The sequence below is a fragment of the Pavona decussata genome, unplaced genomic scaffold (genome assembly GCF_977016875.1).
Source record: "Pavona decussata unplaced genomic scaffold, jaPavDecu1.1 SCAFFOLD_386, whole genome shotgun sequence".
Taxonomy (NCBI): domain Eukaryota; kingdom Metazoa; phylum Cnidaria; class Anthozoa; order Scleractinia; family Agariciidae; genus Pavona; species Pavona decussata.
In genome coordinates this window covers 2,542,548-2,569,611 of record NW_028145758.1, presented here as the reverse complement: position 1 = coordinate 2,569,611, position 27,064 = coordinate 2,542,548, and the positions used below count along the sequence as shown (strand labels likewise).

The window sequence follows — 27,064 nt, the reverse complement described above, 5'->3', positions numbered from 1 at the left end:
ACGGCAGAAGAAACGAGCCCAAGGCGTTCTCCGAAACATCAGCTTATGCACGGAAGCACTAGCCTCGGTTGCAGGCGTTCAGATGGTTGGGAGCGCAGCGCAAATCGGGACTGGGAAAATGGAGCGGTTCTCTCCCCAGTCTCCTCGCTCTAATATTCGCCCGCATCGCAATTTATTTCGCGTCGCTTCCCACTATCTGAGGCAGTAGACCTGTACCTTTCGAAAGCTCTATTTTCACTGGACCCCAATACCCTGCAACTGTATTGTCGTTTAAGCCTGTGAACATTGTTCTGTTGTTCGTTCTCTTGTCCTTTCGACCAACCATGTAAGACATTGCAAACGTTGCAGGTCGCCCCGGAAGAGGCTATGGAAGCACAAAAGCAGTTTTCTATTTGAACCAGTTCAGTATAAATATTAGCTAGGAAATAACAAGTAAAACCACAACAGTTGTACCGGTCTACTTGTATTATCCTCGCTTCGCGATTTCACTGTCCTATAAAACGGCCTTCTTCCAAACTATATATAAAATAGCCAATTCAAACCATTGTGTTTGTAAAATAAAAACGACATTTCGAGAACTCTCATTGGTTGATACGAATAATGTCGGTTTGCGGATTTTTAAACTTCCGCAGGTTAAGTTAACAAGCTAACATGCCATCTTATGACATTTATGGTAGGTAAAATTATAACAATATTCATAGCTCGCTGGAGTGCCTTCTTTAAATCTTATTTACAGTAAATATTGGCGAACTTATAGACCACTGATGGCCAAGCAAGGAGAACGAGCGATCACGCAGGAAGCCGCGAGGGAAGTCGCGCGGGAATTCGCCCGGAGAATCTTCTCACCCATTACTAAGGTACTATACCTTCATCTATCATCAGGGATTGGGAAATGGGAGGTGATAAAAAGGAAGGGAAAGTATTCACGTTTAAACTTTTCACGTAAATTAAAGTCCAAAGTCATTATTGAGAATTCCACAACTGTACCCGAGATTACAGTATCTCGTCATCGGATATTCTTAGGAATCGTTTGTAAATTCTGTCTGTTATGGCTCTGACAGATTAAACTGTTTTGTCTGTGTGCAGATTATGAAGCCCTCCACTCCATTTCGCTACTTGGCATCTTTTGCTTACTCACTGCTGCGAATCTGCCAGATTTAATTAAGCTGTTCTTGGTAGTTGCATTATGAATTCACGTATCTGTTTGATGGCTGTCTGCCGCGGAATCCATTTCCCGCCTTAAAAGAAACCTCGTTTTGAGTAGGAGGCCGCTGTTCGCCATAGTAACCAGTATCCTGAGGGGGTACCTCAAGATTGGGCGCACGCCCGTGTACAGGTGGAAACACAAAAACACCTGAATTGCTTTCGCAGATGTCTCTGTCTTCATCGTCCGATCGAAGCTGTTCTTTCTCGCTGATAAATTCGTCTTCGTGGGATTGCCCTACGCTCTCCCTAGACTTCTCTCTTTCCAGTGTGTCTCTGCGAACTTTCTCCAACTCGCTGTCCATTCGATTGATGCGTCTTTCCTTTGGTGGATCCAAAAGAATTAATTGCTTCTTTTCGTCTTCTCTGGGATCGGGACTCTCTTGAAATGTTTCCAATTCAATTTCCTCAGTGGGGAGGGGAGGGAGAGGAAAGTTCATTCTGTCTTCGGAGGTGGGGCTACCGGGTGAGGGAAGCAGTCTCTTTCCGGAATATGGATTAAGATAATCGTCCTCGAATGTTGATTCGTCCAAGTTCGGTTCATCTTCGGTTGCGTGTTCAAGATCAAGATATCCTTCCCCGGTCTGCAACAATGAGAACAAAGAAGAGAGACAGTTCAATAAAGTTCAAAATGGTAAACTCTGCTAAAGCCGGGATACTTCCAGACGGTGGTTGCCAGAAAAGGCAGAGAAGAACGCTGCCTTGAGGGGCCATTAGAAACTTCGAGTTTGATTTTACCTCAGTTGTTCTTTCGTCCAGAAGTTGGTCTAGACGAGCGCCAAGATCAGCAAATGAAGGTCTGTCATCAGGACTGTGAAGCCAGCAGTGACACATTATTTCATACCTGCGGGAAAATAAAACCATGAGACTTATACCCGCAAGCTTTTCTTTACAGGACTTGCTTGAGACCATTTTTTCTCTTCTTTGAATAGGCCTCAGTATAGCCTAATTCAAGGTACTGCAAACTGTGTGAGCCGTGTAGGACCCATGTTATTTAAGGTAGCCTGCGTATCTGGCGGTTTCGTTGGGGTTTGGTTGCCGGCGGAACGAACGACGAACAACAAGCGAGAAGACGTAAACGAGCGGCGAAGTTGCAAGAAGAATGGGAACGAGGGAGGGAGGACAGTCGTCCTCATTCTTCTCGCGCCTTCATCGCTCGTCTTCCTTTCTCCTGCCAGCTACGCAGGCTGAACTTAAGGATTTTGACTTCTTTATGAACAAGTAATGTTGTATACGACAAGGCCCACACAAGGGTGGCGGTGGGGTGGCAGGGGGAGTCAGATGAAATAAGATGTGAAATTTCACCACTTTATCTCTGCTTACATTTCATCCGGGCAATTCAATGGGTTTTCCATGCGCTGTCCCTCCATTAAATACTGATACACTTCATTGGCCGGGAGACCTGGGTACGGGCTTCCACCTTGACAAAAAGATAAAAAGAAAATATGCAATGTTAAGAAAGGGCGTAAACCTTTTTCAGTATTTATGCAATCCAGTGACTCCGTTGGTCAAGGTAGCCGAATATCAAATGAATTAATGTTTCAAGCACTGAACTTACCTAGAGTGAAAAGCTCCCATAACACCACACCAAACGACCATCTGATAAGAAAACAGAAAAGAAAGCATTGTTACTTGAGTTATAAAATAAGTACAATACAACACCAGCTCTGATTGGCTGATAAATGTGGCTATAACAGAACAAAAATAGAGATTGGCAAAACATAAATTCAGCTTTCGTTAGATGTAAGTTTTAAAGCAAACGGCAACAAAAGCCATTTTTTAAATCGATAAAATGCTTTACTCGTTACAAAACCAAATTCTAGGAACCTTAAAAAACGACAAAATGTACAAAGCCTGTCCGGCGTTCTTGGTTCTCCATCTTTCACGTTTTTAGCTCGTGCAGCGTAAAAAAAAATAAATAAATAAAAAAAAAATCGTGCAGCGTACGCGCAATGAGTTGGTTGTTTTTCACGCTGCATACTCAAACGGTAAGAACAAACCTAGCTTTACTCCATGAAGTAAACGGGTAAAATTGAAGAACAGCTGCCCCGTAAACCTGTCGGCCCACTGTTGGTTATCGGTCACCCGACAAATGGCCGACTGATTACCGACAGAATACCGATAGTCCACCGACATATTACCGACAGATACGTGGCAAGGTAAAATGAAGAAATAAAAGCACTGAAGGAATCAAATCGCCCGTAACGTAGCTGAGATGTAATCAACAACCGGAGAGCTTGCAAGGTAACAACCAATCGATACTTGTTATACCTTGTTCCGGTTTTATTCATCCAATGCCTACTTCTCGGTAGAACTCATTGAACGACAGGTTTATGGGGAAACTGTTCTTCAATTTTTCCGCAAAATGGCGAAATACTTTAACCGGTCGTTGAATAGTAACTCTATGAGGCCACATGACAACTTACACATCACTCTTGTGAGTGTAGACTCGGTCAACTAACGCTTCAATAGCCATCCACTTGACTGGAAGCAGACCCTATATGAAGGAAACACAAAGAGGGCGATTATCAGGAGCGAAGATATTGGCACCCAACTAGCCGGCGTAGCAGGCGTGATCGGGGAGGGGGTAGGGGAGCGAGAAAAAGTGAGAAAAAAAATGGGGGACTGGACTCCCCTCTCCCCTCTTTCTTCCCAACGGTTTATTTCGGCGGATATCTCTTCGGGTGGCCTTGATCGGATCAGGAATTCAGAGGAAGTATCTTCTGCAATATGTCAGCTTAAAATTTCGTAACACCGGAAAAATAACTCGTTTTCGGAGGGGCAATTATGTCGTAAAAAAGGCGGCTTGCACTTTCGTAAACCCAACAACAGCTGGTAAATTCGGCCTGGAATAAAATTCCGTTTCCTGAAACTTTCTGCAACTTAATATTCAGCTAAAGCATCCCAACAGATCAATCATGCTCACACAAATATGGCCTTGAAAGGACACAAACGATCTGAGAACACAGGAGAAGTATTCTGCGCAAATGTTCTCGTTGGGTGCCTCAGAGAAGATACAGATTTCTGATTGTCATGAGACGTAGAAGGCTTAAGAAGGATTTTTGAACTCCTATAAAACTGATGAAGTCATGAACAGTTTGGAAACGAAGCTAAAGTTACTGATTTCGAAGACTGAGATTGTAAAATTTCTTACCGCTGTCGTCTTAACGTAATGCTCATCTTTGTAAATGTCTCTCGCCAAACCAAAGTCGGCCACCTTCAAAACGTAGTTCTCGCCCACTAAGACATTCCTGGCAGCAAGGTCACGATGGACACACTAAAAATGAGAGTTTTTCATGTTAACTTACGGCAAGAAGCTTGAAGGGATTCTTAACCGAACGAATTAGGAGGAACATAAACAACCCAATCTTGGTGACTAGTTGTAGAAGGTCTTATAGAATTAGCGTAAACTTTTGACTCAGTTTTTCAACTTATCGACACAAACTCCTGGTATTAACCTGTTCTTGCGCAACTCTTGGAGTATTTTCAAACTGTTGCCAAAAATTGGCAGGCAAGAATTACGGAAAACATATGATTACGGTTTAGCGAAAAGGCCCGTTCACACGTGATGCTTTGTGTAGTTTTTGTTGCGCTTTTTGACACTTATGTCCAGAAATGCACCTAACCCTGAATCTAAGTGCTTTATATAAGACACACCCTTTTATCATTTTCCAAATCAGAGCAACAATCGCACCCCAAGCGCCCCAAACTTTCACTGAAATCGCCGCTAGTTTACACTTGCGATTTTCATCGCCAACTCGAGCACGACAAAATTACGGAAAAATTGCGACAAAAATTGCAGCTTCAGTAGAGTGAAAGCCTCTAGATTTCTTTACTGACTGTAAGAGATTTATTAGATCAAAAACAAGCAAACAAGCAAAGCTTTGCAACAGTTCTGGAAATGCAAAACAGAGTGTTATGCTTCACTACAGACAAAATACTCGAGTAAAGAAAACGCCAACTTACCCTTCTTGAAGCTAAAAAGTCCATGGCTCGTGCAATTTGCAATGCACAAATGTACTGATCGATTGTCGTGAATGAGACGTCAGCATGTTCGGTGGGCGTGGTCCATATTGCCTCGAATATGTCACGACGCTTGCGCAGAAAGTCGAGCAAGTTGCCATGGGGACAGTACTCGATTATTACCCAAAGGTCACGCTCCATGCCTACAGAAAAGAAATTACTGTTGAGATATCAATTGTCTACGTCATTTACTACCCGAAATTTTTTCCAAAAAATTCACCAGTACCGACATCTGCGGGGCATTTTTCCAAATAATGTCTTTGTTAGAATAGCCTAGTTGAAGTCGATCTTTCTAAAGAACTTATACCACTTTCGAGACACTTTACAAATAGTCACGCCAAATCCTTTAGAATTCCCTACGAAAAGAAAACCTATCTTCCATACAGCTTTTTACCCGCTAAAGCAGCGGAACAGTTTGCCCGCCACATTAGCCACAGCCCCAAGTCTTAATTATTAATGTTTTTAAGAGTGGGGTCCGTGAGCTGAAACACTAAGAACCTTCACGAACCTGACCGAATCCGAGCATATAAGCCTTGTAGAGAGGGAATGCTTGTAATATGGTAAATGCCTATGAGGTCAATACAATGTTTACCTACCTTTTGTACACGCCCCAAGCAAGTTAACAATGTTCTTATGTTCACCAATGTGGATCAGGATTTTCAGTTCTGATAACAAGTCTCTGTACTCGGCTTCTGTTGCATTTTCTGTGACAAAAGAAAAGAACAACAAAGTTTCAATAGAGAAAACCAAACTAATTCGTATTGAAGGTGACGCTATAGCTGCCTCGTCCCCATTCCGATCGCTTACACCAACTGAGCCCTCAATTGCACTTCCCATTCGTTGCCAAGTCCCCTGCTGTTTCGCTTATTTCCTATTAGATTTTAGAAGTGAAGAGCCTGTGGAGAAGTCGTACGCTATCGTTTCACTCAATTTTCCAAATCAATTGCGAAGATTGTTACGGCGACTGGACACTGAAATACACGCATTCAATAGCGCACTGCCCGACAGCGAAACAACTCGTAGACGAAACGACCAAAATTCGATGAAGACGATGACAAGGACAATAGGGTTGCTGTTGCTGATAATGACAATTGGATGAATAACGTCAAGACAAATGACTCACCTTTAAGGCTTTTTACTGCAACTGCAGTCACTCGTTTGTCGTTGTAATATGGCCGACTCGTTGAGCCAAATCTCGATCTTCGGCGAGTAAGCTTTCGCTTTGTGCTGCCACGAGGATCAAACGCAATTATTCCGGTTGCTTGCGCAAGAGTCACTTGGCCAAACGCTCCCGATCCCAAAGGCTTAACTATAAATGGAAAACGAAAAACAGAAAATGACTTGCCGAACACATCAAAGTAGAAGAATCAATTACAATACCCTTAAAAATGAAATAGCTTTAGCGAGGAGTTGACATGTGAACACGTTTAGTTTGCTGCAAATTAAAGCTAGAACCACAAAAATTATTCAGTTTCAAATCGCTCGCTATTTTTCACCGACTGCCGTTTGAACATCAACCGTAGAAAAGCGGGAAATGACGTCATGAGTACCTTCACAAGTGAGGATAAGGAAAAAACGCCACTTGGATCGCTGATGTGGTTTCATGTGAATTTTACGAGTGGTGTAGTTTTCTAGTAAAACACTCCTGTCCATATAATATATGTTGTTATATACCTAGACTTTCACCCAACAAAACGAGCACTGTGATTTATCCTTGGTCACGTGCCCCTGATCAAATACAAATGTATCCTGACCGGGATACAATTCCGCAGTTGTTGCCTTCTCAGTTGTTTGTTTGTTTTGCTATGATTGTTGAAGGGAAAGTCTAAATATACAACAAACCACTTAATGTATGGTCATTCGGGAAACTGGTTAGTTTTGTTTTCCCTCGAGTCCTGATGTTTCCCTCGACGATCAGGACTCTCGGGAAAACAAAACTAACTGTTTCCCTCGGGACCATACATTAAGTGTACATTGATTATACCCACCCATTTGGATACGCTCCCTAGGGAATTCCCACTGAGCGTCATAAGGTAGTTTGTTTGTTTGTTCCAGTAGGGACCTCTCTGGGTCCAACTTTGTGATGTAATCAGGAGGCGGAGGAAGTGTGAGGATGTAAAATCCGCCATATCTCTTCTTCCTGTGATACAGTACCGCACTGATGAGAAGAACTATCAACAACACGAGGCCGCCAAACGCTATCATCCCGATCATGGAAGCCTTCGAGGATCCGTCATCTTTACGCTGGTTATTAATACCCATGGGGTCTAAGGCTGGAAAATTAGAGAGAATATATCGTTAATTTTTTTTTTACCAAAGTTGAATTTCCTATCATGCTGTTTTTTAACTGTTATTTGACGAAACGATTCCGGGAAACTTCAGGGAAACACAACCCACCAGACAACTGTACACTTTCGTCATCACTTCCTTGGCTGTTGTTTGCCACGCAACGGTACGCACCATAGGTATCATCTGATAGCTTCACGTTAATAACACTCGAACGTAACACCCACTGGCCATCTTTCCCCGGTAGAGGAACAAATGAGTCCTCACGTTCGGCTTCCTTCTGCCAGGATACGATCGGAGTGGGATTACCAGTTGCGCTGCAAACGAGCTCTACTGTGTTGTCGGAGTCCATTCTCTTCACATTGACAGTAGGTTTCTCTAAAAACGGGAAGTTAGAAGTTCAAAGTTAGGCTCTTTGTGATTTAGCATTTTCTGTGAAAACAAGGATTTTGTAATACACATGTTGGGTCAATTTGTAGCCCGCTGGTCCAAAATGAAGGTGTACGCAGCTTACAATTCGAGTAAAAATTAAGTTCTTTTCACATTAGAACAATCAATACTTCTACGAATACCCTCGGGTTTTTCAATGAGTCTCAAGTTTCAATAAAAAACCCGCCAAATAAAGACAAAACAACATATGAATAAAAAAGAAGTGTGCAGGTGCAAAACAGTTTCAAAGGGGCGAAACGGCATTAGGTTCGAGGTCAATCTGCATAAGGAATTGGGCGAAACAACTAAAGGTTCGAGATGAAACAACTTCAAGTTCAGGGCGAATCGTCCATGATCGAATCGTTTCCAGGACGAAACGACTCCAAAGAGCTGTTACGCTTTGCGCCTTTTATCTACTTACCTAAAATATTCAAGTAGGTCACACCAGAGGCATTTCCCTTACTGTTCGTCGCTTGACAAGTATAACTCCCAGTGTGATCTAAATGATTCGCGGAACAGACCAATAAACGTGTTCGCCACTTTTCACCCTTGGATACTTCTTCGCGCGCCATTTCATAAAAACCACTTTGCAACTGGTTACAATTTTTGACAATTCTACTTGTTTTGATTTTCTCGCCATTTCTGAACCAAGAGACTTCTGGTGATGGATTTCCAGTGACAGTACAGCTTAATTCAGCATTTTGGCCTTTCTTAAAGGTGATATTAGAACTGATCAGCACAGTTGGTTTAGACAATTCTGCAAAGAAACACAATCAGAACAGTGAGCTCATTTGTGCTATACCAGTTTCCCTCCCCACCCCACCCCCCTCCTTTTAGAGGCTGACTATTATGCTGTATTTCTGGTGATGCATGTGTTTTATGCATGAAAGTAGTATAGATATTGTAAGTATTGTTGGTGCAAATGCTGTGGGTATTGCAAGTAGTGTAGCTATTCTAAGTGTATTGTAAGTAGTGCAGATGCTGTAGGTATTGTAAGTAGTATAATTGTTAGTGCTGCAAGTATAATTAGCATTTTTTGTAAGTATTGTAAGTACTGTTTACTATTATTAATAGTGTAAGAAGTGTCAACTGTTTTTTTTTTTACTTTGTTGAGACAGTGATGATGCAGAAGTTTTCAGCCTCCAGGCAAGGATTTCATTGCTTTCATAACCTTAATGTCTTCGGTCAACTTAAATTTTACCATCACGATCGACACAGCGGAGGCTTCGTATTCTGTATAACGATCTTAATTTACTGTACTTACCCCTAACAGTCAGTTGAATGAACCTTTGTGTGGAGTTGCCATGAATCGTTTCAGCTTTACACACGTACTCGCCACTGTCTCCTGGTTGCGCGTTTTGAATGTGCAATTCGCTTATCCATTTTTCCTTAACCAATTCTCTAACAAACATGGGCTTAGCCTCGTTCTTACCGATCACGTGGCCTCTGAAAAACCAAGATGGCATGTCTTTGAAAACGCCGACCACAGCTTCACAGAGTAAAGTGACATTTGTTCCTTCACTTCTTGTAACGTATGCAGCTGGTGTGACAACAAGGCTTTGACGTTCTTCGTCGGCTGTGTAAAGAATGAAAATTACATTGAATGTTATTACAATCAAGTTTTGGAATTAAACAAAGCAAAAATACTTATGTAAACCCCTCTTGCGTCGGGACACCCATGTTTCTCACGTTATACCTATTAACACGTTATGATTTCTTCGCTTTCTACCCGTCCCTCAGTCATGCTTAAAACAAAACTTGTGTCAAGGACGAGACATGATTCTTATGTAATCGGCTCTTAGCCGAGTGGACTCGGCTAGCCGTACATGCTTGGTTTGCTGAGATGAATTCAGCCCGGTAAAATATGAGGCGAGCCAGGCCGACGCTGGCTAAATTTAGAAGTTGTCCTGTGAAAAATGGCTTCCACAAGGGGAATGAGCCGAGTTATTTTGCTTTCGTTAATCCGTTATTTTAATGAAAAATTTTTCAGATTTGAGCAGTTTTATGGTTTGGTATTCCTCTAAACGAACTTTTGATCGTCCGTTTTGTTCTAAAACGGAATTTAAAAGTCATAGGGCCGGAATTGTCAGCACGTGTAGTTTGGCTGGTTCGGCCTGGAGAACGCGATAACATCACAAGGGAACTAATAAATTGGCCTTGATATTTACATCGCTTTTCTCACTTGACAAGCTAAAGACCATTGTTACTTACGGGATGTTCGGATGAATTGGTACTGTATAGAGTCTCTCGCATGCGTGACTGGGTTTTCTGCAATGCATCTGAAATACAACGTTTCAATGGTTCCTGGGATGACAACGACGCTAACGTTAGATGAACGTTGTTCCACTGTTACAGATGATGGTACCGGAGTTCTCCAGCCATCTGGCTTAGCTGACGGACAGGTCAGCGATACAGTGGTGCAGTCTAGCAACTGATAACTCCACTTGAAGACTGCCGCGGGGTAACTTCGTTCTGTTATGCATTTTAGCTCGGCCGTTTTTCCTCTTTCTCTGATGAGCCTTTCCACACCGCTTTTAGTAGACTTTTTTAACACAGGTGCAACTACAAAAATAACAACAACAACAATAACCTTGCGAAAGAAATGTGTTATGTTTAATGCCCGGTGAATATGAATGATAAAAGTATGTTTTGTTTTTTCAGTTAATAACGCAGGCATACTCTGAGTTCTCCCGACGGAAGTCGAACCTGTGTACTTCCGATTCAATCAGTGGTGACTACATGTAAACAAGAGTACGGGGACAAGATAGGGGAATTTGTTCTTTAGTCAAATCACTAGGAAACCCGTAATTGAATTCTTCGACCCCAAATTGAATACTAGTTTTGAAATGTTAATTTTGCAGTATGGAGTGAGAAATAGCGGAGGGCTGGAAGAAAATCCCTTGGAGCAAGACCAAGCGGAGCGCTGAGGTTGGGATACGGCATGGCTGGATACGAGAGCTTTAACCACTACATCAACTCTGACAGCTTTGATCTACAGCCCTCGGTAACAAGCCGGTGGGGAAAAAAGGTCAGTCTCTTTGAATTTAATTTACTAGTTTTTGAAGACAGCTGGCTGTCAATGAATAAAACGGCAGTACTCCTCCGCGATCCCCTCTCACATATGACAGCCCCTCTTTCTTAGGAGAGGGGACTAATTTCTGGGATAGGCAGCCGCCATTGAGGGGCTAGTATAACAAACATCGGATTTTACTGAGTAATTCCGCCACATCGTTTCGTTGTTATATACAGTGCTGATATATTGTCAGTATTTACATACACGCAGACAGATACAAAGAAGATCGTGATAAAATTCATGAACTAACCGTTGATAGCAAGCGAAGCAGATTGTTCTTGTGGTTGTCCATTGTCGACTCTACAAGTGTATTTGACGGCATCAGCCGGTGATTGCGTTTTGGTTACTCTCAACCAGCTGACCCATCTGCCCCTTGTTGGACCCATGGAATATTCAGTCATACAAGCTCTGTCGTCCATCCACTCTGCTTTGTATTTTGAACCGTCTACCAATGCTTTACAAGTGCCATGTTGATTTCCGTCACACTCTGCTACAATTTCCTGCCCTTTCATCCATGTTACTTTGGGTCGTGGAGAGCCATTCACCGTGCACTGAAATTGGGCGTTTTGTCCTTCGTCCACGGCCTGGGGCGAGATAAGCTTGTCTACATTGGCTGGCGAGGGATCTGGTAATCAATCAATCAATCAATCAATCAATCAATCAATCAATCAATCAATCAATCAATCAATCAATCAATCAATCAATCAATCAATCAATCAATCAATCAATCAATCAATCAATCAATCAATCAATCAAACTTGCAATCTCAATCAATGATTTACAAATCGACGGCAGTTCTCTATAGTCTGTACTCTTATAGACCATAAAATGACGTCAAAAATGTTCAAAACTCAAGTGGAACCACGAGCCGCAGGCGAGTGGTTTCACTACCAAGTTTTGGACATTTTATGGCGTCATTTTATGGTCTATTGGCTGTTCGTGCAAGAAGACAACAAAGTGGAAATTGAAATCAATGATTTCGTGCAAATGGAACAGTAATTGGAATGGAAAAATGTAGTACCTTCCGTTCCATTTAACAAATCGAATGTGGTTTAACGTTGTCTGCACTCTTATCGACAACGATATTCGTCATCATAGTGGTCAAAATGTTGTGGATCCACAACAAATTTTGACCACTGTGATGACGAATATCGTTGTCGATAAGAGTGCAGACAACGTTAAACCACATTCGATATGTTTTTTACCACAATATCAACGTCAAAGAAAATTTTTACAATAACTGTCAAAATTTCCGCGCGCTGATTGACGCGAGCAGCGTTGTCTAGACTCTTATCGACAACGGAAAATTAGCCAATCAGATTGCGAGATTATAAACGATTGTGGTAAAATTGCAGAGTTGTACTCAGGTAGCCGTGTGTGGACTGAGAACTACCTTTCCTCAGCCGGCCGATTTTGCCAACATTTGAATTAAGTTCGCCCAATTTTATACGGATTTCAACTTTGTTCGAGATATTTTATTTTTTAAACACAGCCAATGACGGCAAACCGATTTGCGGTTTCCACAAAGGATCGTTAAAAGTTAACATTGAAATTTAGGCGCCTGAAAAACAACGTGAACAAAAAGTAAAGGGGCTTGTAGAAAGCTACTAAAAAGGTAAGTTTCTAAGCTTCTCCTTCTATTTTCGACCTCGAAATAAGCATTATTCTGGTTCACAGAACCTGAAAATGTCTAGTTAAACCAGGTTTAACAAATGAAAACATTTCAGTGACAGAAAATCAAGTCATTCAAATTGGGTTCAAGGAATTTTATCAAGTTTGAACTTGTGTTCATCAGATTGCGCTAAATTTGAAGTCGAAAAACATCAGCAAGCTACTTCTGTGACGAAAACAATTTAGCCATGTTTAACAAAACAGCTTTTAATTAAAGCAAGCCTTGGGTATCGGAAATGCAAAGCTTCCGTGCCACTCTTTAACGGCCGACTATACTTCGAACTCGCGTCAAGACAAAAAACTTAAGGACTTATAACTTACATTCCTCTAAGTGATACCAAACTTGAACACATAAGAGAATCGAAAGTGTTGCTTCAAAAATAACGTATATCGGATTTTTTTTGGCCAAGAAATTGAACAAAGTAATAAATAAACCGCTTCAAACTTGCCAAGTTTTAGCACGCTCTTCCGACCTTGTGTGCTAAAAACTGGTACGTTTCAATTTTTTCAACAAGGCTAATTTACTACCATTGTCAAGGCCCTGAGATCCTTCCAATTCAACTTAAATCTAGTCATTAAACAAACAACACAGATCCACAATTAGCGCATAAAATCCAAAATGCATGCTAAAACTGCGCAGATATTTTTACTGCTTTTTCAATTTCTTGGCCAAACAACTGGTGTACACCCCTTTGCAGCGAACACTTCAATTGGAGAGACATACCTAAAACCTCTATAAAAATTGTAACATTTTTTGTTGCATTGAATCCGTTTGATTTTGAACAAACGTAAGTGCCTGCATCATTTTTTGTTACATCATGAAGCATCAATGTGCTGTTTTTCTGCCAATGGCCATGTCTAGTTCGCCGTGATTTACGGTTTACTCTGGGCTCTTTTATTTCCTTGGCCTCTTGGGAGGATGCGTCTATCTTGTACCATGTTAGGCTTCCAAAATGGTATGCATGGCAAACAATATTGATGGAATCATGAATGTCCAGTGGACCATGGTAACATGAAGGAAGAAACTCAACATAGATATTCTTGTTGAAATCTGCAAATGAACAAAAAAAAAAAAAGAAAAAATAGTGAATTTCATATCAGAAGCATATATAAACCCACAATGTCATACCTCTGTTGCATACCCTAGGTTACAAAGTCATTGTCCTGTGCAAAGTAGGAATTACATCTAGGATGCAACCTTATGGAATGTAGCATGCACATATTTGATATTTGTTGTGTATTTTAACGTCACATGATAAACAGAATTAAAGTTTGACGAAGGGCACCTTGCATAGAATAATAAACAATTATTCCACGAGCGCGCGTTGGATATGAGATGATAGATAGCCAACGAGGCGCGTAGCGCCGAGTTGGCTATAATCATCTCATATCCAACAAGCGCAAGTGGAATAATTGTTTTATTAAAAACAATCAAGAAATATTGCTAGATCTTACTGATTTTGCTGTGCAAGAACAACCAGCAGACAATTTAATGGTCGCCATTTCTCGGCCATGGTATAATGGCTGATATACCATGGCCGCTCAGCCAATCAAAACCCTGGAATTACATTATACAATGATCCAGTTTTTGATAAATAATGTTACATGTACGGTTTAGTGACAAGGAATTGCAGGGGATACATCTAGACTGATTTAATTATTATTAAAGCCTTAAACTAATCAGCATAGTAATAATTACTATGCAGTATGAAACTCTTATGCTGTATATCTATACAGATCTGCAGAGCTGACATTGAGCTTTGAAAAAAATTGGCCACACAGGGAAAGCTTGTTGTCATAAACTCTTGGGTTTTTATTAACCTTCTGTGGCTATTGTCTTCTGGTCATTTTGAATCTTACACTGATTGCAGTTCCCCTTTTCTCTTAAAGCCCATTGAGGGTTAATCTCTTCTCATGTGCCGATCTCCTTGTCGCAATTTTTCACTGCATTTTACAACTACACAAACTTCAAGAGAGAAACAGGCTGCATAGTCTATTTAAAACTTCATTGCAGTTTCAATTAGGTTCTCATTTGCTGGCTGCTATAAAATGACAGTTAGCCTAATCTGTAGTGAAAGAAAGAAGTTCAATTTCTTATGTCAAACCTCGAGCTTTCTGAAGGATAACCGTCTTCTGACGAACAACTTCACCGTCAGTGTTAATAGCCTTGCATTCAAACTCCATGTTGCTTCCAAATGTCAAAGTGGAAACATCTATTGTGAACACCTGACCGTTCTGTGTGACATGTTGGTCAGTTTTCGGATCAACTTTCTTAAGACGTTCTTCACTAGTTTGCTTTCCTCTGTAGAGTTCAATTAATACGTTTGGATCATTTAGCCGGCAGTCTAACTTGAATGGTTGCTGTGGTAACACTATGATGTACAGCCTTTGGTTCACTGTCCATGCTGTGAAAATCAGTTTACAAAAGATAACATGTCATATTTTAATGGTTGTCTCCAAAGAAGGGGAGGGTAGACAGAGTGTTTAAGACAAAAAGATGATCTACCCTACTTTAAAGTTCTCTCTTTTACAGATGTGCTTTTCAGTGGAGAGCTTTACTTACAATGTTTCTGTGGAACTTTCTGAGACATTTTGCCAAGATGAAGAAGGTGGGATTTAAAATCAACATAATTTAGATGGTGCAAGACAATAACTATTACATTCGTTTGAGAAGGTTTTCAGTGACATGTTAATGGGAATACAGTGTAGGTGGAATTGCATTCTTTTTGGGGCTGCGATATTCTGTCTATTCTGTTATTCCTGAACTGGAAAAGGTATTATTACCGGAATTGTACCAATAATTGAAATGAATGCACTCAGAGTGACTGCTCTCCTTGTGAAGTCGTGACAGAGTAAAACAGAGTACAAAATATGGCCAAAAGGAAACAGGGGGAAAAGTTTAACATTCTATAATATAATAAAAAGGGCTGAGAGCATTTATTAACCAACGTACACAAATGACTTTTCAGATGACTTTTTGTGTTTTAGCTCAGATTCACTAGAGATTTTGCATGCGGCCTTGAATTCCTTCAGGAAACATTGCTCCAATGTTTTATCCGCCGCTTTAATTGCAATTCACGTTGTGATAAAAATGGAAATCTAGTCCATAATCATAGGCCTTTATTGCAAATGAAGTGCAAAGGAGGGGATAAAACATTGAAGCAACATTCCCTGAAGGAATTCATGGTCACATGCAAAGTATCCAAAGTATCTGAGCTGAAACAACAAAAAGTGATCTAAAAAGTCACTTGGGTCGGTTATGCTGTAATCAGCACTTCAGTTATACTCTGTTCCTTGTCATGTTTACTTACACAGGTTTACTTCACAGCGCTTTTTCTGTTGATTCCATTGTTGCTCTGTAGGACAGAATTTCTTCACTGCTTTTCCTTTGATGCACTCAAAGTACCCAGAAGCATCCGCTGGATCAGCAAACTTTCCATTGGGGACAAGACATTCTGGAAAGTAAAGTGAATTTACAGTTACTGTATTTTTTAATCATCTTTGGAATGCCAAGGTATAGTAACTAAATAACCTTCTACGAGTATACACTTGATTGACAAAATGCTGGTTAGGGGATCCGATACATGCTTCCCCAGGAAATTTTTAAATTGTAGCAAGTGCAAGTGCCATATTTTCCTGAATTTTTCAAATCACTGACAGACAGACATTTTCCATTCTTAAACTTGCGAATTTTCGTTTATTCTAAAACTATCGTATCAATTTATTGTACAAAACTAGAGCTGACTGTTTTACGTACAATGGTGGGAACCAGTCTGGATCCGCGCCTGATATAATTGAAGTCCAATGTTTGCATGAACCTTAATCTTACCTTTGACTGAAAGCGTAGCTGTTTCTTTATCAGAATATCCTGGGTTTTGTGAAGTCCTCACAACACATGTATAATTTGCATCATCGTTCGTTGAAACCTTTCTCAGCATGAGAACGTTTTCATTAAAGGTAAAACCTCTCACTGTTTTCTTTGGTTTAATGTTTGTTTGGGCACTTGAAATGAGTTGACCATTTTTCATCCATTCAATAGAGACTCCATCACCAGGAGCTTGACAGGAAAAATTAAAGTCCTCTCCAAGGATGACTTCTTTAAAGACTGGGTAAACTTGCGCTTGAGGTCTTTTCTGGTCATCTGTGAACAAACAAACAAAAAACCCAGAGATACAGTTGAATGCTGCTTTAATATAAGACACGCACTTAATCCTTTAAGCCCTAGTGGTGATCAAAATCTAATTTCTCCTTGCAATATGTCACTGCTTGATTAAACATTTGACAGTGAGGAGAATATCCATGAAAGGGATGAAAGGGTTAACAGGAACACCCCATTATTAGAGGCAGTTTTCTCGGTCCACTCCATAATAAGGACACCCCAATAATTCAGGCATTTTTTCTGGTCCTAGCGGTGTCCATAATAACAGGGTTTGACAGTCCATATTTGAACTTTTGATGATTAGATACCAGAAACTCCTGCAGTGTGAAGTACCAGGGCATGGTTCACTTTGTCACAAGTTTGATTTCTCTAATATTTTCAATGTTTGGGAACTTAAGTGATAAAGGACACCTTGGGGCGGGGCTAAGTAAAGGGAATGGTAGGAGAGGGCAGCCCTGGAATGTTGTGTGGCATTTACCGACTACAGACCAGAAACAGCAGCTCTAACCCGACGAATAGATTAGGTGTAAAAAAGGCTGGCATTGGCCTTAAATTAGGTGGATTAGGTCTAATGAGGTCTAATCTAATCCCTTAGGAGACAAGGTTCACTTATTTAGAGCCACCTTGGGTGTATTGAGACCATTCACATGAAAACAACTGTTTGAACCAGAAGAGATAACATGGTGGGATTTGCCAAGTAAGGTCCACACGTTGGGGGGGGGGGGGGGGGGGGTCAGTTCCCTACATCCAGTCCCCATGGGAAGTGGGCTGTTTATTTCTCCTGTACCCCCTGGGGTACAATGTTCAGTTCTCCTCTACTTCCCCTCTCCCCAATGAGGAATGTTTAGTTCCCCTGCACCCCCATAGGGATTTGGATGTACAGGTGCCTGTGTACCCCGCTTCCCTACCAATGGGGAGTAGGATGTTCAGTTGCCCTGTGTCCCCAAATAGGAGAGGGCTGTTCACTTCACTGGTACCCCCCTGCCCCTACCCATACACACACATGTCAATGAAAAGATTTGTAGGCTATAATTTTATTCAGCTGTAATTACCAGTAAAGACCAATAGACTTGTGATCTCTTCTTCAATAGTCTTGCTGATGAGTGACAAAGTGGCCTTGCATATGTAGATACCAGCATCACCTTGGGTTAGATTTCTCAAATAAAATCTGTTTCCCCTCTGCGTAATGGTTCCACCATTAGGAATGACCTTTTGAGCTGGATTTATGCCTTTCCTAACCCATAAACTAGATGATACTTTCTGTTCATTGGTCATACAGTTGATTGTCACATTGTCCCCTACAAACTGTCTCTGAAATTTTTTCTTCTTAGCAAGAAAATGAAAACCTGAGGAATGAAGGTGGACAAACAGTTTATTAAGAGTGATCAGACTCTTTCTCAATATATCAACAATTATTGCTTAGCATTCTATAAATATTCCATAAATATTTTATAGAACAAGTGAATTAACACAAAGAAAGAAATTAAAGTAACTACTTAACCCGATTATTCAAATTAAGTAACTGACGAAGGAAAAAATGTCTAATATTTTGAAGAAAAAAGCCCAAATGTACAAATAAGGATAAAATGAGAAACTGAGCAGTCCATGAAAATCACTATTGCTTGTGTTTTGGATTGAGAATCAACAATTCAAATAATAGTTATTAATTGTTAATGGTTACTGGCTTTTTTTTTTTGAAATTCTGGCTTCCCTGTTTGTCATTCCACCATTGAAATCTGACAACCATGAACACTTTTACTGAACAACAAAATGGCAATTCAATTGCCAGGTAATTGTTTACCGGTACATTTCATGTGATTTGAGCTCTCATCCAACAGGTTGATCCGAAAAACTGACCTATTGCAGTCAAGTGTTCATCATTTTTCTTTATTCCATAGAGGGGGTTATTAGTTGCTAAAGAAATTGTGGTGCTGTTTGGGTCTGCAAAATCTGCGAGCCAGCGAGCCATGCGAGTCACGTGAGTCATGTGAGCCACAGTGCAAATGCTAAGAATTTTTATTTGTTTTATTTACATTCGCGTGTGGAAATTTTGGACGAATTTTTTTCTTTGTTTTTTTTTTTTTTTTTTCGTTTTTGTTATAATTTTGGAGAGAATTTTGCCTATTCAAAATCGCCCAAGATGCGCAAAAAAATAAAAACAATACGCAAAAATGTATTAAGGTTCAAGACTTCAGAAAAAAAAATTCGAGAAAAACATACGGCTGCACCGCTACTCAAATAGGTATCTATTGACACATGTCATTCATTGATATCCACGTGGAACTTCATTCAAGAAAAAAAAAAAAAGAACAGCACCTCGATCTCCGTGTGTTGGCGTCAAGAATGGTGAGTAAATTGCGCCATTTTAACAGGTTTGGTCTTTAGTCGAGAATCAGAGGTATCAGAACTCTGTCGGTTGGCTGACTGCTGCATGTGGTTGTCCTTTCCCTTGGACGAGTTTTTCTTCAAAACTCGCCACTAGAGTGGCAGAGACTGGTTTCAAGATAGCATTCGACCCACCAGCTGACGGCAAATGCTTCTGTCATACTGCTTCTTTTCAAATTGAATTTAGTGCGACAACATTGACTTCGCTCATCTTTGAGTATACTCATTTATCATACCTTACAAGATTGGAATGACACTGACAATCAGTCCTGACATGTCAATTACAGTCAACCCAGGTCACGCGTGAACAGTATTTCCAAGAATGAAATGGACATTAGAATTTCTCTTTGTAATGTCCGACGTGCGAATGGAATGTTCGACATTTCTCTGCACATCGTTCCGAAAAAGACGCATTAACTGAAAAAAAAGATTCAAAATACTTGGGAAACAATTGTTATTCTTGAAATATTCAATTTTGAAGTGTAAAGAAAAATTCATAGCTTTATACCGTCAATAAGCTGGGGAAATTTTTACGGGAACTTGTTGGGGATTTTCAAAACTGACATGTAAATTTCAAAACTCCCTTCAAATTTCAAAAATATCGTTCACACGTGACCTGGGTTGACCGTAACAAAAAGGCTGAAATATGATGGTTTGCGTTGTCCCACTGTAAGAATTAAATAATTATTGCGATGTTATTCATCTTGTTCCGATGCTCTTGTTCTTGTTCTTATGTGAATGTAAATACAACAAATAAAAATTCTTAACATTTATACTGTGGCTCGCATGACTCGCGTGACTCGCATGGCTCGCACAGCTCGCAAGGCTCACACCTTGGCTCGCATGGCTCGCTGACTCGCAGATTTTTATCACTCGTGCTGTTTCGATCAGGGGGGAGAAGACTTAACACAAATTGGCCACCATAAAGAGATTCAAGTGTTAAGCCCTTCATCACTCACTCTGACAAAGGTCTTCATTCAAAAACGTCATGCAGCAATCAAAATCTCTTTAAGGTGGCTAATAAACCTTTAGCTATCAACTCTGTTGATAAACCAAACACAGATTTATGGGAAAACAGACAACTATCCAAACAACTTAACCCTTTCCCGACCAAGAGTGCCATATGGCACAAGACGCAATTATGAGCTCAGTATTTGGTCAATTTGTGTGAAATTTGCACAACCAAAAGATCTTTAAAAGATCTATAAATTGAAGGCATAAAATCATGCCCCCCTCCTATATGAGACTTGATTTACCACCCCTCAAACTTTTGGATTTTTTTTCCTTTGTACGTTAAGGGTCCAGTTGATATCTTACAACAAGCAATGCACTGAGAGCTGTACGTCATTAAGCTATAGTTTAGGGGGATACCCAGTATGTACAACAAATAGGAAAATTTTCAAAGGTTTTCTTCTTTCATTTTGGACTTTTCTCACTCTAATATGTGAACTCCTCCTCCATCTCTGTTGGTGTGATTTATAGCACACTCCAGAAAATACCTTTTAAATGGTATATCACATGTAGTCTCCCAGTTCATAGTTAGCGATTTAGAAAAATTCGCCATTTCCCTCGGACGGGAAAGGGTTAAAGAACATGTTGACCCTTACCTGTAACATACAGCGTTGCTGATTGGGCTTTATAACCCCCAGGCTTATAAATACTTGGAACAATACTTGTACGACACTCATATGCACCACCTTGTGCCACAGACACTGCTGTTAATTGAATAATACTAATACTGTATCCTCTGGTGTGATTATATGTTATGTATCTGCTGGGAATTTTCACTTTGTCTTTATACCATTCCACATATTTAATGCCATGTCCGCTAACATTACAGCTAAAGCTTGCACTTTCTCCTTCACTGATGGCTATGCTTTGTGGATCTATACGGTGAATCCTAATGTAATTTACTGCAAAATGAAAAACAAAAAGGATGTTGTTAATGATATTTGTGTGTACATAACAATAAGTGACGTTTTATGGGAAGTCATAGGGTAGAAAATTGACAACAGGTATGCACAAAAACAACTTGAACAGAATTTGCAACTTTAATTAGTGTGGCAACTTGCAACGCAAAAGTTGCGCAGAAAATTGTCCGCATTCTTATTTTACACAGCATCAACTTTTAGCACAACACTGTCACATTAAAAATTGTCGTTGAGAATTGTCTTGTGTAACATCACCTTAAGATGCTTTATGCAACTGGGCCCATGGTTCCAAAGACCCCAGGCCCTCCCCTTTGAGATTCTGATAACTGAAGTATATTTCCACAAGTGAAGATCATAGTTAAATCATATATTTATTGTCATATAACAGGTCCCCAGACATGAGATGAGCAGTCCTCCTTACCATCCCCTGCACCTTTCCTTTGTGTGTCAGTGGCTTCCCATTTGCCACCCTCTGGATCCAAGGTGCACGATGTACGTTAATTAAGGGAAGACAAAAGCTCTTTACTCCAAACACATTCAACAAAAATACATTGTACAACATCTTTTGTTTACCTCGTGAGCGATAAGAAAAAAGCCATAGTTTTTCTATGCGTAGAACATATGATCTAACTTTACAATGGTATCTGCCAGAATCAGAATCCTGCACGTTGTTTATAGTAAATATCTGCCCACTCTGTGTCACATTGACTCCATCTGGAACTCTAATTTCTTGTTTCGTTCCATCCTTGTTTTTGTCTTGGATCAAAGACACTTGAGCTAAGGAATCATTTAATTGGCAGTTTAAATCAACAGAGTAGCCTTTTGCAACAAGCAAAGACGAACGCTTCCCATTTCCCGCTTCCCATACGAGTCTTGGCTGGAATTCACCTGTAGATAAAAAAAGGAAGCCTTCTTAGCTTTCTGTAATAATTTATTTATATTTGTAGACTCTCCTTAATGGTTTTATGGGTGTTAATTGAAGAGTACATTATAGAATCATACCAAGATGTGTGATCATTGTTAAATTAATGGAATTTATCACCTTGGAAGTTTATCATATCATTTCAATTTTTCAAGCTCAACAGAGTCTGAGAACTGGAGACAGCTAATCACCTCTACCTTCACCATCACCACCACATCTACCATTACTGTCACCACTATCACTTTTTTCCACACCATCTACGCCCTCAGTTATCCATCATCATCATCATCATCATCATCATCATCATCATCATCATTATAAAAAAATCATCCTTTTGACTCTTCTGGGTGGTTCATAAGGCTGTGACTTGATCCATCATTACCTCCACTATTACACTCATCATTACTTTCATCTTTGCAACCACCATCACCATCTCATAAACACCATCACTTTCATCGTCATCATCATACCTGCCAACCCCTGGAGTACAAAAATCTGGAGACGTCTAAAAATCTTTGCATTGTAAGAATGTTATTTTCAACAATGTCTGAATACTCTCCGAAAATCACCCAAAGGCCTTCCAAATGTTCCCGATGTCTCTGGGTTAGAACAGCATTTCCCTACCATGTATTGTGCAATTTGATTGGTTGATTTCTGACCAATTAGGATACTGTACTTGTTAAATATATATCAATTTGATTGCTCTGTTTATGTTTTCTGATTGAGAACAGCTCAAATAGAACAATAAAACCACTTCTTGTTTTATTTTCCTTTTTGACATCTCAAAAATAATGAAATTAATGAAAAACAAATTGATAAAGGCCACGGTAAGTATTTCCTGGGAGATTTGGTGGTCTAACCGGGAGACCGGGAGATTTAATGAAAAACTTGGAGACTCCTGGGAAAACCGGGAGAGTTGGCAGGTCTGATCATCATCATCATCATCATCATCATCATCATCACAATCTTCATTGTCATTATCAAAGTCTTTATTAAATATCTAAAAGCATACAAAAAATACTAGTACTGCTGGCCGTGGTGAACAGTAGAAGAAACTAAAATGGATAAGAGTACAGTTGAACCTTGATTTAACGAAGTGCCAGGGGACTAGGGAAAGTGGTTCGTTATATCAAGGGTTCATTGTATCGAGGTTCTTTTCCATACATTTTAAAAGGCTGGGCTGGAGAATATTGTTCCTTACATCAAGGAGAGGTTTGTTAAATTGAGGTTCCACTGTAGCAACAATAAGGCATTTTCATCCATAACTTTAATCTCACTAATTTCTTATAGAGTCACTTGCAGAGATATTGTCCTCACGTTTTCTATTTGGCGATCATTTCCTTTATCCTCATACAACATCTATGTTTGATTAAGTAGCGACACAGTAAGGAAAAGTTAGATTACAGTAGCTATTGGGCCTTAAAGGGGTTTAGAATAGTTACAGTGTTTTTTTTTTAAATCCCACAATACACGTATGTTAATATATTGCAAGAAAAAAGAACTAAGTTGAGGACGTGACTCGACTGATCAAATGAATGACTTTCATTATCATAAACACTGTTTAAAACATATCAGGTTGAAAAATATGCCATTATTTTGTGTATAAGTATACACGCTGTGACGTTATCTAATAATATTCTGTACACATAATGGATATACATTTGGAACACGCCAGGAAACATGCAATCCCACCATTTATTATATACACCAAAGAAAATACATCCTCCAAATTAGACAAGACAATCAGAATGAAATAAAACAGTTTTGATTTCTATTTCAAGTTTATTGCAATAATTTTTGTAATGTCAAAAAAATTGTTATCACTAATAGTTCCCAGAGGCTAAGGGGTTCCTAATTAGAGAATTGGTAAAGGGAAAAAGGAACTCTAGAAATTACTACTGATAATAATATTGAAGCTATGTAAACAGCATTTATCATAAAATTGAAATAATAAAATGAAAAAGGTCATTTTTGTTAATTCAACAAAAAAATTCACAAAATTCAGCATAGTACACATGTACTACTAGTAGATTTAAAATTAAAAAATAGCTATATGTAACGAAATTAACACTAAAATTGCTGTATCAAGGCTTATTTTTTTTACTAAAAATGGACAAAAATTTGGCGGTTGAAATAAAGTTAAAACGTGACTTAATTGTTCAAATAAACCCTTGACTAATATTTTTGAAAAACATAATATATGCCATTTGTTATTTGGGTTGCTAATTTGTGTTTACCTTTTTATTTTAGAAAAAAAAAACTTTAATCGATTTCGGAGAAAAAATGCACACAATTTACAATTTTTTTTTCAATGAAAAATGACCTTAAATTGAGTTTCAGTTCACTCCATCTTATTCGTGATCTCTCGTGTGAATGGCCAATTTTTTGTTGTTGTTTTTTTTGTCACAGCGGAAATATGCCCTTCCATATTTAAATGGAAGGCGCGGAGGACGTTTTGTTTAATTTCGTTTCCATTTTCGAGCAGTGAAAAACAATAAGATTACTTTGTTGTCGTTAGCTGAACAATACAGCTTTTCCAGAACGACATGTTTTCTCGCCCTTTCAGATTCTAAATAGGTTGTCAAACCTATTTGCCAAACTACAAGCATTTTTGTGCCCTCTTTGACAAAACGTGCAGAGGAAAGCTTGATGCAACAAGCTCTCACGATCTTCGTTCTGACCGGAAGTCGATTCATTCGAAACTAAAACTCGCTCTTGCGTGAACTGCAACATCCCACCGCTCAGTATGGCTCTTTATTTTATCATAACGCTCGCTATCAATGGCTACAATCAGATTTCTTTCAGCTGCTCTCACTTTCATATGCTAAATGGTAACAGGAAAGCGGTGATAAGAATTCAAGCCTATCTTTTAATGGAGTGCGATGTTGCGCTAGCGTTCACTATTAAAATTACACGTTTTACTATTTTTAGTATTTATCTGAAAACGAATTGACTGAAAATTTAGCCTTTGCCACAGAATTTTCGAGTCTTGCGTCGTAGAGCTATGAATAATGTAAAATCGGTGGTAACTTAATAATTTGTCTTGGCGAATTTTCAAGCGTTTTGAGCAAACAACGTCAAAGAAATTATCGAGGATTGTGAAATCGCGCGCTTCTATGTATTCTGTTTATTGTAAAAGTCAAACACTACCACTGCTAATGAAGCTACACCGCTAAAATGGGAAAATTGGACGTGAGATGAGAACAGCTGTGCAACCTACAAGTGCTTCTACTAAATGAATAGTAAATGAAGTAAATTAAAACTTACGACAGAGTATTGAAACTAGCAACCCGCAAAGATGTTCATTTCGCTACAGTCTGACATTTACATTTATACAAGTAGAAAAACGAAATATATAATGGAGTAAAATCTATAATTTGTATCTTCACGCACGGAACAAAAGCGCGCCTTGTCACTTACAAGCCAGCATTCTGAAACGCTTTTATGAACTCTTAATAATTTAACTCTGTTTTCAATGACTGTGCATGAATAATATAATAGCTCTTAATTTTAACAACATAAACATGTGCTAGCGCCGTTAGCAAGTTAAAGTTCTTAGGTTCTGAGTTTAGTCTAGCTGTTCATTGCCACAGGGCAGATCTCCTGAAAAAAACTCTACAAACACAGAACAACGCTCACCTGATGACAGGGAAAGGAAAGTTAGAACAATAAGGAACCATGAAATCAGCATCCACGGACGTGCCATGTAGCAACTACAGCTATGTACGGATAAAATTGAGATGCTCTGGTTTGGGGATCCCGTTAGTTGCAGTTAGTGTAGGCCAGAACTCCCAGTCAGTGGCCTCGTTTACTGAAGTTGAAAAATCTCGCCAAAGATTCACCGTTTTTCACATGGACTAGCTGACAGGACCGGAGATCGAGATAATGCCGATTGCACTCATAAGGCATCGTTACAGAGCTGCTTCTGACAATGAAACCACTCAAGGGGAAATAATGGGTGTGAACGGAAACATACGTAAGTAAACACGTCACCGATCCTTAGATTGTGTCAGATCTCGGGAAGGGGTACAGGGAAAAAGCTTCTATTTCTCAATACTCCTCAAATGGACACGTATTCACGAAAAGTTTAATTCCTGCCGCGGTTTATTAGCTAAAAAATCTTATTAAAGGTAGAATTTAAGAAGATGCTTAATTAAAGTGGGTGCTCCAGGGACCGAGAACAGCTACTAATATACCCCTCCCTCCCAACAATCAGTTTGTCACGGAACTTTAGAAGGTTGGCGAACGTGGTAGATTTTTCAAACATTTGATCGCCAACGCGTACATAAAGCGGTAGAGTCGATAATGAAGAGAAAACAGATTGCATAGCAATGTTAAATTCTAGTAATACTATCACGAGTTTTAAAGATGATTATACGTTCCGACTAGGCGGAAGTTTCTAAAAATTGCATCCTTTTGAGCTTGATGAGCTTTTGAAATGTAAACAAAAGAACAATAGCTACTCTCTCTTTGTATGAGCGAGAGGCGGTGTATGATATTTGACTTGAACTATTTTTATTTTACTTTTTAGAGGTGTGACTGTTTACATCTCAAAGAAGAGGAAAAGATTGCCAACAGAAACAGCATTTTCACCGTAGACAGGCTGCTTAAAACTGATCTGGCCATTCTCTAGGGTGAATCTGAAAGGAAAACATTTCGGACACGGTTTGGAATTCCGGATAAAAGTGGTTTGGGAGTTTAAAATACAAATATGTTGTTATGACAGACTGACTGACCATTTAGCGGCAAGCCCGCTACAGCGACAAGGGCCAGGGAGCTTGTACAATAAGGGAACAATTTTTGTGGACAGTTAGTCAGTCAGTGTCTAATTTGGGCGAATTCAGTGATTTTTTCGTAGTGACCGCTAACTTAGTTGTGCTTTTAAAGGTGTTATTTTCTAGCAGCTAAATTAAAATTCACCCAACTTCCTGTCTGTGTTTAGATAGTCAGCCATATTAGTGGTTTTTAAATCATGTAGTGTA

At 39.6% G+C, this 27,064-nt stretch overlaps 1 protein-coding gene across 1 annotated transcript; it reads right to left on the bottom strand.

Moving 5' to 3' along the window:
• Nucleotides 1-269: 269 nt before the first annotated feature.
• On the bottom strand, nt 270-26,010 carry LOC146451648 (uncharacterized). The gene is made up of 23 exons (XM_085098920.1): nt 25,722-26,010; nt 21,734-22,048; nt 20,837-21,142; nt 17,897-18,190; nt 16,515-16,826; nt 15,997-16,140; nt 14,791-15,090; nt 13,410-13,736; nt 11,265-11,639; nt 10,153-10,503; nt 9,206-9,517; nt 8,363-8,698; nt 7,624-7,890; nt 7,215-7,499; nt 6,350-6,535; nt 5,823-5,930; nt 5,170-5,369; nt 4,358-4,480; nt 3,630-3,700; nt 2,762-2,802; nt 2,527-2,623; nt 1,942-2,047; nt 270-1,787 (listed from the first exon to the last, which is right to left on the bottom strand). Exons 1-23 carry the CDS (start codon nt 25,786-25,788, stop codon nt 1,185-1,187), a joined length of 5,526 nt encoding a protein of 1,841 aa, XP_084955046.1. The 5' UTR covers nt 25,789-26,010; the 3' UTR covers nt 270-1,184.
• Nucleotides 26,011-27,064: the final 1,054 nt, after the last annotated feature.